General features: G+C 37.4%; 1 protein-coding gene across 8 annotated transcripts in view; it reads right to left on the reverse strand.

The window, feature by feature from the left end:
- Positions 1 to 8,375: 8,375 nt before the first annotated feature.
- The window catches only part of LOC126336520 (RNA-binding protein lark), a 46,063-nt gene continuing 39,615 nt past the window's right edge, over positions 8,376 to 14,823 (reverse strand). For 4 of the 8 annotated variants that reach the window (XM_050000307.1, XM_050000305.1, XM_050000306.1 and 1 more), the window contains 2 exons: positions 14,723 to 14,767; positions 13,018 to 14,219 (listed from right to left, as the gene is read on the reverse strand). In XM_050000307.1, the coding sequence (XP_049856264.1) occupies positions 14,171 to 14,219; positions 14,723 to 14,767 (94 nt within the window). In that variant the 3' untranslated portion in view covers positions 13,018 to 14,170. Of the gene's footprint in view, positions 8,458 to 13,017; positions 14,584 to 14,722; positions 14,768 to 14,823 lie in introns of those variants that run through there. The other 4 variants (XM_050000301.1, XM_050000302.1, XM_050000309.1 and 1 more) reach the window with 2 other exon arrangements.

The following is a 14,823-nucleotide window of genomic DNA, read 5'->3' on the forward strand; positions in this document are numbered from 1 at the left end:
TTTTCTTGCTGCTACTGAAGTATTTTCGGAGCAGCTGATAGTTTAAATTACCCATTATTAAAGCTATTACATTTTCGAGTAGGCTTTTTGATGCAAAATTTCTTTTTCTTCCTTTTTTAAATTTTCTCATGAATGAAGTTTGACTGGGTAAAATTCCAACGAACTCGGCATTTCTCACACTGAAAAGTCAAGTTGAATACTGTTGGACTGACAGCAGTAATAAGGCATCAAACTAATCCTTAAGAAACACAGGTAACAACTATAATGATGTGAAGTTGGCATACATTACATCCTTCCTCACAAAATTAGCTATATTCAAAAAATGTTTTACAAGCAATTCCCTAGCTGATAAAGGTTTAATAATAACTGCATCATACACCCCAATGAGATTTAATTGAAACATCATTCTCCATGTGCAGCACCAAAAACTACTTTAGTATCTAACAGTGGTTTATGGCATGGGCAAATTGTAAGCTACCAGTATATACCTGCTGTCTCCATCTCTCACACATACTATCCCCACACATTAATTTCTTGCACCCCATTGAAGAAAATGCCAAAACATATGGATAATAATTAATTAATTGGGGCTAACTACACAAATGACCATCCTTTTGCAGATAGTGGACAGCCACTGCACAGTAGATTTATGGCTGGCTGTTTTCAACAAAATACATTTTGTGCATGACTGATCTATGACTAGATGTCATTTACAACACCGATTTCGTAGCTAGCAGCATTTTTTTGGAAACACCGGGTGTCTTGTATGCAATTTTCTATGGTTTATTAACATACGGTTACTTTACTCCATCTTCTCTACCTGTTAATCGAGTGCACATATAAATGTTCTACCAACATTCAAATAATTTTACTCACAGCTTGTCTATACAGAAAATAAAAAGCCACAGAGCTGACAATTTCAAAGCCAAGTCAGGTAGTGTATGTTGCCATATTTGGACTAAATAAAAGTGTGTCGTGATTTTCCACTTTGCTGAAAAAGTTTTCATGTGTAGTATGTCCACACCAATATTCTTAGTGCTCACCAGCTTCCTCGAGAAATCCTCTGCAACAACAAATACCAACTCTACAGGGAGAATTTCACACCTTTAAACTACATGTTCATGATGTATTTTATTCCCTCTTTATCCAATCACGCAACTTTTAGTCACAAATATTCATTAAATTTGATTCAATGACTATGAAAATCATTAACATATCTCTGTGTACAGCTTTTAACAAGACTCAAAATAGCTACGAGATGGTTCATTTGGTCCTACAGATTTTATTATTTCAGTTCAAGTACCAGCCTGCCGATAGCCTATGTGATTGTACTGCACCGGCTAGGCAACCATGGGCAAGGGTGGCTAAATGGATCATGCTTGTGCAGAACACGTGCAATAGGTCATATACTTGCTCACCTATGGGTGAGCTGAAGGGTGCTTGTCAGCATGATGTGGCACCTCAGGACATGAACAAACATTTGTATAGTGACGTAGTGATGCATCACTTTTCTGTGCACTAATCTGATCTTAACATGTAACCACATACTTAAGATTCACTAGTCTCCTGATCCTTGTCTTCACTATAGATAAATGTGTTCTGAAGATTCTCACTTAAGCGGGGATGTAATGGATTTAGGGGGGGAAAAAAAGATTTTTCAAAAATATTGTTTTCTTGATCTACACAGTTTAATCTGTACTGTGTGAGAATTTTACCATAGATGCAGCTTTAAAAATGCCTTTAAATTGTTAAAATGATTAACTCTGTACTGGCGGCCACTCCCACCTTCTGCGACATTTGGAAAACTGCTTGCTTCAGTGGAATTTTTATCAGTGTGAAGATTATTTTCTTTCAGTATCTTTGGCTGACATCTGTATTTCTGGCTGACATCTACATCTTTGCCTGAAAATTTTCTTGCATGTGGTTCATTTACATTTTGAATATACTAACACATATTAGTAGGTGGAAGGTGAATTCGCAAACCTTTACGTGGTAGTCAAGATTTATGGGTTGGGTCGTTTTGGGGGAGGAGACCAGACAGGGAGGTCATCGGTCCAAGATTTATGCATAATGGGTAGTGGAAAAAAGTGTGTCTAGGAAATGGAGGTTTCATGGAAACTGGTTTACCAACAAAAATAGGAAGCAGCTGGAAATGAATAACATAAGCTCTCAGCTTCAGCATCGAAACTTGAGACAGGACAGTTGTACAGGTGTGTGAGTGATGTTGATATGGATCCCACTAGGTTCAGATTTATTGATTTGGAACTTCTGAGCTAGATTATAAAGTTTTAATGTTCATTTGTTAGCTGTAAAAATACGGAATGCATGATTGCTGTTGAAGAAAGAAGAGTGGTAATAGCTTGTGATTTTAAATTAATTTGTAATTTGTGTGGCTATGAATTTTCACATTCCTCCTAAAAAAAACTGACACTGGTACCTATGAAAGCAATTTTAGGTTAGCATATGCTCATTACGAATAAAATAGTTTGAAGTATTTAACATCCAACATTTGGGCCTCATTGCATTTTATCATTTGCAAAGAACCTCATTTCAATATCTTGAATCGTTTATAAGATACCATGATTGTTACAACCATGATTCGTGATGGACAAGAATGTGAATGGACGCATCGAGTGTGACCGTCTGTTGGAGATAAAACCCAGTAATTCAAGAAACGAAAGGCGTATTGTTCTTCTCTTAATTTTAAGTAAGTTGTCCTTCAGTGCACCCCATAAATAAAAATCGCAGTGTTAAATCAGGACTTCTAGTGGACAAAACGTTATTACTAATCACTCTTTCATCGAACACATCATCATGAATTGCATGCAAAGAAACATTGACTGTATGACCCCTTGCCAGATCCAGTTGAAAAACAAAATGTGAAGCTTCATTCTCTTTCACTCAGTTCACTAAAGAACGGCTGCAAAATGTTTTGCACATTTTTTCACTTGTGTCACTAAAACAAGTTGGGCCTATTATTGTCACCACTAACTGCACACCACAACCCTGTTTTCTGATTAGGGGTTCCTCATGAAGCGCAATAGGTCTATCTGTTCCCCATTGTCGACAATTTTGGGAATTAACATAACCATGTAAATGGAACCAAGCTTCATCTGAAAACAGAATGCGGTAAGGATGCATTTCATAGTCATGCACTCATTTTAAAATCCATTCGCAAAATTTAATTCTGTGCACAGGATAATCAGGTCGAAGTTCTTGTACTACTGATACTTTATAGCAGCTGAGCCCCTCGTTATACAGAGGTGCACAATATTTGTGTTTGCTGCAAAAGATGTGCAAGAGACTTTTTTAAAGAAGAATTTTCCAGGCGGCGTGCAATGTCAAAATATGAGTTCCTGTGCGCAATGTACAGTCATTTACGCTTCTTGTCTTTAACACTTCACGTTTCATGAAATTTGTTCACTAATTTGTGAACTGCATCACAACTCTGAACTCTAACACCTAGAAACTATCAAACAATCTCTGAACAGTACAAGTAGACACTGTACACACACGAATTATAAATAAACACTAGTTGTGGAATTGAATAATTCAATCTTGTCATTGTTACATTCGTAAACTTCACTGTTCCCACTCATGATGCCTGTTTCACTGCTCGAATGACACTGGACGACAAGGCCCATATGTCTGTACGACCTTCAAGGTAAAACCAAGAAAAAGGGGGGGGGGGAGGGGGGGGGAATATTGTGGTCCCTCAGGATCCATTCCACCAGCAGGCGCAGCTTCCATAGCCAGCCTGCAATACCCCGAGCAGGCAGTCATCAGATACATGAAACACCCTGCATTTTCTGGACGAGGCACTTGTTTTCATCCCTTATACTTAAAACTTTTTGCAAAACTAACACCTTGTTAGAGAATTATGAACAACACTACATGCAGTATAGATACTGTTAGGCTGGCATCATTATGAGGCAAAGTACAAGTGGGACGAATCTTCTTCTAATTCAGAACTACGAAGGCCACATCTAAAGAGAGTTTATTGTGTAATATTTGTAAACATTACTTGAAAGCCAACACCTGGCCAGTGTCATTTTATCTCCATTATACTTTTCTTGTTCCGTCCAGCAACGTTTCATTAAGAGTAAATAACAGGACATTGGTAATTATGTTAACATAAAAGTGGGCTGGAATTACCATTCTACACAGTTTCTGGATGTGCCTGAGGAAAAAAGTTCAGACAGAAATTGTAGCTATTTAGCAGTTTGCCTTCAGCTGAAAAGGGATTATACACCTGCAGAACAAATCCAAGCGTCCTTCACATGGAAATATACTACGATATATTCAAGACTGTTTACATGGCTCTAAGAAAACACCTCTTTTCATTTCACTGAACACGAGAAGCAATGAATGAAACCAAGGGTACTTCAAAGGAACTGACAGGCTCGTTTGCAAAGTATTTGTAAGCATACACTACAAATATGTGATGATACAAGGCTTTTTTTTCTGTTGTTAATAATTGCAGCAACAACATATGCAAAAAATAAAACGTGTTCCGTTCAGAAAGAGCCATGCTTGCCTTTACATGGCTGTAGTATGTACATAGTGTTCTGTAATAAAAGTTGTGTCTTCAGGAAAGATGCTGAAAGTGTTTATGTAATTATTTATTTCAGAAGATACTGAATCAAAAATATTTGCAAAGGATGTGTTTAAAAAACAATTCTCAGAAGCATTTTTACTGTGTGAAAATTTAAAATCTATTACTAAACCAAATGAAAGGAACTTGTTAATCTCTGAATCATAAATATTACACAAGATCAGTATTAACTGGGAATACTGAAATATTTTGGAAGTATAGGGATGTGGTAGAGTAATTAGTTTTCTTACTTAGGAAGTGACTAAAGTGATCACAAATTACACAGATAATAATTTACTATAGTTGAGAATTATTAATGCCAGCCAGAGATATTTGCACTCATTGATATTTGGGTTAACACAGATCCTTGATTGGCCAAACAAAACAATCAACAGATAAAGAATTTCTGAATCAGATTATGCAATTACATTTTGAGCATAACTGTTTTGAGGTACAAATACTATTTGGTGCATACAATTCAACTGCTGGTGCAGTAAAGAATGTGTCTAAATAATATTATTCACAATCTTCAGAGATATATGTGATTACATACACTCCCCGGAAAAAATAGCAATGGAAGTACTAAAGACAAGTTACTAAACACAGTGTTCCAAAATTCCTTCACCAAAGACGATGTGAATATTACAGACTTCAAATCAAGAACAGCTGCCAACATGAGGAACTTAGATGTAGATATCCTTAGAGTAGTGAAGCAACTGAAATTACTTAATAAAAGTAAGTCCTCTGGTCCAGACTGTATCCCAAGTAGATTACTTTCAGAGTATGCTGATGCAAAAGTTCCATACTTAACAGCCACATACAACTGCTTGCTCGATGAAGGAACCGTACCCAACGACTGGAAAGTTGCACAGGTGACACCAATATTCAAGAAACAGTGGAACTAATCCACTTAATTACAGGATCATATCATTAATGTCCATATGTAACAGGATTATGAACATATACAGTGTTTGAATATGATGAATTACCTCGAAGAGAATGGTCTATTGACACACTGTCAATACCGAGTTAGAAAACAATGTTCCTGTCAAACGAAGCTAGCTCTTTACTCACACAATGTGTTTAGTGCTACTGACAAGGGATTTCACATTGATTCTGTATGTCTACATTTCCAGAAGGCTTTCGACACTGTACGTCACAAACAGCTTGTAGTCAAATTGCATGCTTACGGAATACTGTCTGTTATGTGGCTGGATTCATGATTTCCTTTTAGACGGATAACAGTATGTAACAATTGACAGAAAGTGATCAAATAAGACAGAAGTGATTTCTGGTGTTCTCCAAGGTAGTGTTATACACCAGCCGCAGCTCCTTTTCCACATAAAAGACTTAGAATCATCTGTAAACCACCTAAGATGGCTGCTAATATTGTCTGCTGTCATTTAACATCTATAAAAGTTGCCAGTAAATCAAAACAAACAGTAAATGGTTTAGGAAAGACATCTGTATAGTGAGAAAACTAAACTGGCAATAAACCCTAAATAATGAAAAGCATGAAGTCGTCCACACGAGTGCTAAACGGAATCTGGTCCAGCTTCAGTTACACAATAAATCAATCGATTTAAAGGCCCTAAATTCAACTACATACCTATAAAGAAAGAAAATATCTATTTTTAACAATATAATGTAACCGGATTTTTTTTTTTAAAAAAAGCACCAACCAGCGGCAGAACACACACTAACAAAAAGGTTTAACTTAAGCAAACTTTCATATCCAGTGGCCCCTTCCTCTGGCAGAAGAGTTCAAGGGGAAGGAAGAGGCTTGAAGGAACTGTACCCCTTTTCCTAAACCTCTCCAGTCCTTTGCCTTGACCCCCTTCCTTCCCCTCCAACTCTACTGATAGGAGGAGAGCCATTGGATCTGAAAGCTTGTGTAAATTAAACCTTGTGTGTGTGTACTCCTGCCGCCACTTGATGAGTAGTTTTTTTTATCTATCCAATTACATTACATTGTCAACTAAATAACTAGGAGTTACAATTGTGAACAACTTAAATTTTAAAAAACACATGGAGAATATTTTGGGGAATGCACGCCAAAGGCTGTTTTATTGACAGAACACTTAGAAGATGCAACAGATCTACTAAAGAGACTGCCTACGCTATGCATGTCCGTCCCCATTTTGGAGTACTGCTGTGCAGTATAGTATTCTTACCAGATAGTATTAATGGAGTACGTCAAGAAAGGTCAAACATCAGCACGCTTTGTATAATCAAGAAATAGGGGACACAGTGTCACAGATGTGATACAGGATTTGGGGTAGACATTATTAAAACAAAGGTGTTTGTTGCAGCAGAATCTTCTCACAAAACTTCAATCATCAACTTTCTCCTCCAAATGCGAAAATATTTTGTTGAAACTGACTACATAGGGCGAAATTATCATAATAATATAATAAGGGAAATCAGAGCACACACAGAAAGAGAGAGATGTTTGTTTTTCCTGTGCACTGTTCGAGATTGGAAGAGTGTTATTGTGAACATGGTTTGATGAAGCCTCTGCTAGGCAGTTGAGTGTGATTTGTGCAGTATCCATGTAGATTAACAGACTTTAATCTTGTAAGCAAGCTACATAAGATAAGCTCAGACACAAGGTTACTTAAGCTACTTCTCCATAGTGTCCCTATAAGCAGATCACCGCGTAACCACTGTGAGAGTCACGCAATTCTAGCATTAAAAAAGGTTTTAATCTATTTGATGTTAAATTAACATAAATGTGAATAAATACAGTACCTTAATATAAGGATAGTTTTTTTTAAGCTGCTGCCGTTAAAACAATGGCAGCTTACAAAATTGTGGAGTAGATAAGTCATCACATTCACATTAAGACTTTTTACAGAATTTTGATGTGGCTGTGCTTCAGTCACCATTGAATTTTGTGAACATAAACCAAAATCTGTTGTCCCTAAAAGCACTTACACTGTGTGCAACAGACTTAGAAAGACTATTGCAATATGACTTAGCATGAAGGCTATAGTACATTCAATTTTGCCAGAACATTCAGCTGTGAGAAAGATCTGTTCCCGACTGAATGCCATACAGTCTGACCGAAGAAGTTAACTTGTATACTGTATCACAACAGTTGACAGAACTTTGATCATTCATATGAGCTGGAAACTAAGCAGCACAGAACTGGAGGTTTCAAGGCGACCCAAAATGAACAAATATGATACGATCATCAAACACTTTCAAGAAAATGATCACTTGTTTGTTTGCATATGACAACACAAGCACTGCTTTAGAGGACCAAAGAACAGTCAATGCTGAATAAGGTAAAACAATCTAAAACATTACAACATTCTTCACTATGACAGTGCCAGTTTCAATTTAACAGAGAAACACATGAAGTTAATGTTTCATTACCTGTATTCATCCAGTACACCTCCTATTGAAGTCTTTTTGTTCCCTTTTGTTAAACAAAATGTGTTAACTTCAGTCATCTCAAGAAGGTCCTGAATCCATGAAAAACTGTCTCTTTGTGGTACCACAGTGGAAAAATATTTCCGAAACTGGTTTGAACACATGCCATAGTTAATCACTTTCAAAGCCACATACTTTAAGAGGAGCAACTGATTTGAACTGGAAAAACATCTTTCTTTTGCAGTTTTTATTAAAAAAGGGGCACTCATATAACAGTTGCCTCCACACAAACAAGATATATTTTATTTATTTTATTTCATCCCAAATATACAATGAACCTATTAAAGCCGATTTGCACTTCACAACAAACAACTTTTTTTAACTGTGTTCTACCAGAAGTACAATACCTACAAATCGGTCATATACTATCTGCCCTGCACTCTACCTGGCCCCTCCGTCCTCCGACTCCTCTCCCTGCAAAGACACTTCACACAAACAAATGGATTATGATACGTTCTTTAAATACACATTTAGGAATCAAGCTCCCAACTTTAAGGGGACACCAAAACTAAGTATACTCATTATGAAACAACTCCCCAATGTGTACTTAACAAGTAACATCTGCTTAAGCCTTTCAGTGACATACACTTCTCTTGCTACTTTTGCTCCAGTCTATATGACCTGGAAGTAATATACTTTTCTTTATAGCAAATAACATGTTCATAAAACTCCATGTTCACAATTGCTAGAGCTCATTTTTACAAAAATTTACCTGATCCACCGACATAAGAATTTTTTGTGAGATTTGCTGCCATGTTAGATGTGCATGTTTCAAAAACTTAATTTCTTATAATATCACATGTACTGTCAACAAGTGACTTGCATGTGGCAAACAATAATAAGTTGCTGTAAATGCTTCTGATAGTGAAGACTTAACATGGGTTCTATATGACACGACATACAGTGAACAGAGCAATATTCAGAACTATTCCTTCAAGAATTAAACAAATAAAATGGCAGCTGTGATCAATTGTGCAAGTGGAACTCAATCATCCTGGTGTCTGAATCATACCTTTTTAACCTTCCCCAACCTATCCCTCCACTGTGGAACAAACTGATAATCTCAAATGCTACAATATAATTTAACTGGACAGAGAAAAACATCTACTCACCAAGCAGCAGCAGGAGAAAACACACACAAAAGGTATTCCAGGTTGCAAGCTTTCGGAGCTACTACTTCTAGTAGAAGGGGAAGGGAGAGAGGTGAAGGAAAAGGACTGTCAAGGTTTCAGACGGGGTATTTCCCAGTCTGGAGAAAACTTCTCTCACACTCATTAATTACTTCTTGTTAACCCCTTACACGATTTTTATACAATTTTTTCCAATTTTCTTGCCTTTAACCTATTCACATATTACATTCATTCTTTTCTGAACCATTCTTTTGCACTGTAAAAACAAAGGTCCCATTTTCTTTTTCTTGAAGCCTGCTTGTCCCTTGCAGTTACTCCCAAAGGCCTAGCAGTGAAAGTCCCTGTCTCTAGGATGTAACCCTACTCTACACCAGCCCCTTTTAAAGTTTCAAATACAGCAATCTCTTGCAATTATCCAGCTAATGTGTGACCTACATGCCTCATCCTTCAATTTCCGCTCCACCAGACTTCTCTCTTACAAAATCCTGCAATTTTCCCCCTCTCATTTCTTTGGATAGTATCATCTGCCAGGCCAACTCCAAGCTGCAACATGACACACTTCAAGTCAAAAAGCTATCCACAACCTTCTGCTAAATTACCTCAACAGTGGTGTTTCCATTCCTCTCCTCCTGCAGCTCCTTAAACACCCACACCATCAACCACAACTCCTCTCCTACAAACTGAACTTGGGCAATATCCTTAAGAACCCCCAGCTTTTACCACTGCCCCTCAGACAAATAACTCAACCAGTCTTAACAGTACAGTTCTCACAACCGCTCCTATACCGCACTCTCCCCTCTTGAATTATCTGTATTATCTAACCTTCTCACTTTCAGTCCTAAATCTGTATTTAATCATGCTACTTTGGTGAAGGACTAACAGTAATGAAAGTATCAGTTTGCAACCAAATCCCAAAACCTTTCCACAAGCAAAACTGAACCCTGCCCTAAACAGTTACAATCACAATCCCAACTCGATCCACCAGAACTACCTCAAAATCATACCTTACAATCCTTCCAAAAATTCCTCACATTTAGTATTGCTTAAGAAGCCTTCCTAAGGTGCTTACAACATGATCGTAACATGTTCTCTGCAGAACTCATGCTCTTCGTTCCCTAAAAGCTGATGGCTCAATCATTATCCTCCCAATGGACGAAGTATCTACCAATGTGGTACTTGACCAACAGGAGTACGTAAGTGGAGGTGTACGTCAGCTGTCCAACACCTCTACATACTACTGCCATCACAATCCCATACCTGTGACTCAAACTGATCTGCTTTCAAACCGCAGGCCCCTCACAAGGTCTAACATCTCAATCCATAGAATTTCTTACCCAAACCAAGGACACCCAACTTTTTTACCTCCTCCTTACGATCCACACTCCCAATCACCCTGGCCATCCCATAGCTGCTGGCTTCAAAGCACCCACTGAATGTATATCTGCCTTACTTGATCAACACCTGCAACCCAAAGTACAAAGACTTCCCTCCAATATTAAAAACACCAACCATTTCCTAGATCATCTGAAATCCATGACCATTTTGCTCCACATACCCACCTTGCTTGTCACCACTGATGCCACCTCCCTCAACACCAACATCCCTGATGAACATGGTAGGTCTGGTGCAGAACATTTCCTCAGTCAGTGTCCTCCTGATTACAAATATCCTTCCTGCTCATCTTAATCAACTTTATACCTATGAACTACTACTTTATCTTTAAGAAACAGACATAAAAACAGAGGGTACAGCCATGGGAATCAGGATGGCTCCTTCCCATGCCACCCTTTTCATGGGTCATTGGGGGGGCTTTCCTGGGATCCATAAGCCTGAAGCCCTTGGTTTGGATTAAATACACTTATGACATCTTTGTTACATGGACTCACAGTGAGGCTGACCTGTTAAAATTCTTGGAATCCCTAAATACAGTCTCCCAATTAAATTTCACATGGTCCAATTCAGATTCCCATGCCCTTGATGTTGATCTCATCCTCACTATAGATCAGCTCACATTAAATCTACTCACAAACAACAGAACTTACATTCTGACAGTTGTCATTAAAAAGCAGTCTCCAACAGTCACTCTTTTCTTCTCATCCTGTTTGGTAAACGTGCAGTGACCCAAGGTTCCAAGAGACTTTTCCAAACCCTACCCCTTTTTTTTTTCTCCTTCAACGTTTCTGCCAGAAGAAGCTACTGGTGCCAAAAGCTTGCAAACTGTAATACCTCCTGCCACTACTTTGTGAGTAGATATTTTATCCATCCAGTTACATTATATTTTCAGAAACTGATTTCAAATGCTAGGACAGCGGCACTTCTGTCTACCAGCACTAATACACATTATGCCTCCTGACCATATTTGCCAGCAATCGTGTTAAATGATTAACTATTGTCAAGTTTTATTTCAAGCATTAATAATGATAAACGTAACTTCTAGTTCTTTCGTGCTGATGTAAAAAATCCGAATAAACAAAGAAAAAGGCTGGAATATATTTTGGGTTACACAGTGTATAATTTGATAAATCAATTACAGAAAAAAAGGCAACATGGCAACAAATTTGTCGCAGATCACTGTATTTGGGGAAAATGGATAGACATTTTCCCCAAAAAGTAAAATCCTGGAGCAAACAAGACTAACAACTGACAGCATTTGAAAGTTTATGTCCCCGTAGAAAGCATTTTCCAAAGTAAACCAGTGAAACGGGGCACAAAAATATGGATATTTTGTGCGGGGGGGAATAAATAAAAAAAGTTCTTACGTACAAATTTATACAATCAAAACTATGGGAGCAGCAACAGAAAAACGAATGAGTTGACAGTTGCACTTCACCTCACAAATGCACCTTATTTATACAAAAAAATAGTAACCATCACTGGTGCTCATATTTTATCATTTTACTCAAAAAAATGACAAGGACGGCAATATGCCAAAGAAAAAAACTGATTGATGAGGATATGTCCTAGTCAACAATAGATGCAACAAGACGTCAAAAATTATCATTGATTAAAGCAGAACTAAAGGGGCTATTAGAATGCTAACATCTAAGAAATAATTGTACTTGTAAATAACAGACGTTGTGCAAATAGTTTTCTTCAACATTCTTCGTGTTTATGAATGCAACTAGTTTTGTAGATATCAGCTGCAGCATGCACTAACGAGGAGAGAGTTCTTACACTTTGATAACCACTCACAGTAACATACTGCATTAAGAAAACACTTTTCCAAAACTGGACAAATCACTGATGACTGTCAACAACATTTTTAAAAATTCTTCGAAACTGATTTCACTGTAGACAGATGGACATTCTATTACTTGTCCTAGGGAAACAACCTATAATCATCCTCTTCAGCATCTGGTGCTATTCTCGATATCATACGAAACTCTTTGAACTATAGAACGAGAAAAATTGGGAAAAATCTGAGTTTGGGATTCTTGTTTCTTTTTTTAAAAATCTCTTGAAAATTTTCAGTTATACGAAGGTGTTTCTTTAGTTTCCAATACGTAACATTATATACTGTATTCCATACTATGAAATGAGGAGTAAGAGTGAGAGGGACACACAAATCCACTCACAAATCAACAATGTCAAGGAGGTGGGGAAGTGTAAACAAAACACTTTAGTTTATGAGCATGCAAGCAGCATGTTCCCCATGATTGGGCAGGAAATCCATTTGTAAACTGGACAGCAACATACTGCAGCCAACCACACATCCACTGAATTTATCTTGTCACATAATAAATATCAATTGCTAATCAGCATCAAGAATCATTTTCAGAAGAAAAAAAACTGAAATCACAGTAGGTCCCTCAAATTATTTTCGGAGCACAAGGGTAATATTAAAAGAATCAGACATCACTTTGTAGAAAAAATGTATTTATGTAAAACAATACATACACACATTAAAACAGCTACAAATGGTTCTAACACACCTTAGATTACATAATTAAATCGACAAAGATTCCAAATATTGTAAGCTGCTGAAAAAAGGTGCCGATTTCCAAATAATGCCGAGACATGTGTTTTATTTTTCCTCGATAAAGAAAACCACATCAAAGTAATATGGATACTTACTAATAAATATGTATAATCTATATGAATGCTAATCTGTAACACTAGATACACTTAGTAAGCAATGACAATGTGTGTCCTCTTCTGGACTGACTTCAGTTTGCCCAAGCTGGGATATATTTATCAGCCTACACAGCTATAAAATCTATCAATTATCTTTTTTTTTCACAAGTAACACTAAGATACTGGGAAATGAAAGAAATCTGAAACAATGTCATGATTCCTGTTTTGTTCCAATCAAAATATTCTACAAAGAATCTAGAACACAACCGGCAGCATACCTGTTCACATCTGTCGCGCTAATTCCACGGAACGCTTCCGACCGACATGCCGTGCGGGAAGCCTTTCTAAGTCGGATGTGTTCAACGTCTTTTGTAAGTACAGACTAACTGTTTCCTTATACACTTCTTTTCAATGTTGTAAGTACACAACTGTGTCAAAAGGGGATAAATGGTCTAAGTGCAACTTTCTCTTTCAGTGAAAAAATGGACCGTGTTTAATTTTCTATGGAATGAGGCTTCATAACAGGGTTAATAATATTTTGCTGAATACCAACAGCACGTAATGCACATGATCGTGAAGCAAAGAATGTGCCCACCCTACTTGCTGAACAAATGAACAGAAGAATTCTATTTCAAAAATTCTCCTTCAAAAATCACGAAGAGAAGAATGCTTAAAAGTAATGGTGTGGATGTATCAGACTACAACAATAATTATCTATCAAACAAGACAGAATATCTGAAATCTATCTAGCATGTTCAAAAAGAAACAAGAGAACAAAGGTGAGTTGCCCGTTACACCGTCACGCCGCGCCGCAACACAACAGGCGATTGTCTTCCGTTTCATTCCGGCCGAGGCTTCCCGCGTGAAAAATTTCACCGGACTTCGACGCTACGGACCGGCTTATAACGGCGACGGACAGGCGGATGATTGCGTCTTAATACGGTGCAAAGCGGCGAGGAGAGAGCGTTCCACGCGCGCCCGGTCTAATACAAAATAAATACACAATTAGCTGTAGACTTATCTTGAACAGGTGAGAATTACCGATAAAAAGGAAACAGAACACGTACTTACACAAGGTATAAAAAAGTAAAACAAAACAAAACAAATAGAGGAATATGAAGCTTATACAAGTCCAATCAAAGTTAGATGATGACTCATGAACTACAACAGAAAATAATAGTACAGAAACAGTGAACTGAGTAATTTACCCACAAAAGACAACTCTATGTTATGGACACTGCAGGAAAGGCTGTTTCATCAAATTTTCTTCTAAAAAGGGGACCAGATGGGGCATGCATTACTGACAAGGAGTTCAGTTACACCTAATTATTTCACAGCCAGCCTGAACTGGAAGAAAAAAAATGTTAAGCATTAACTAAAAAGTGAAGCAGGGCTTGAATTCATGCTATTTTTACATGGGGCAGCAAATAAACGCAGGAGTAAAAAAAAAATTAATAGACAAACTTGTGTATTCATGAAAACTTACCTTCTTTCCTCAAAGCTATCGCGACTGAAGTCTTCGAACATACGACTGAAAACAAGAAAATTGAAATGTTAAAATAATCAGAATGAATTAACAATCTGGAA

The sequence above is a fragment of the Schistocerca gregaria genome, chromosome 2 (assembly GCF_023897955.1).
Source record: "Schistocerca gregaria isolate iqSchGreg1 chromosome 2, iqSchGreg1.2, whole genome shotgun sequence".
Taxonomy (NCBI): Eukaryota; Metazoa; Arthropoda; class Insecta; order Orthoptera; family Acrididae; genus Schistocerca; species Schistocerca gregaria.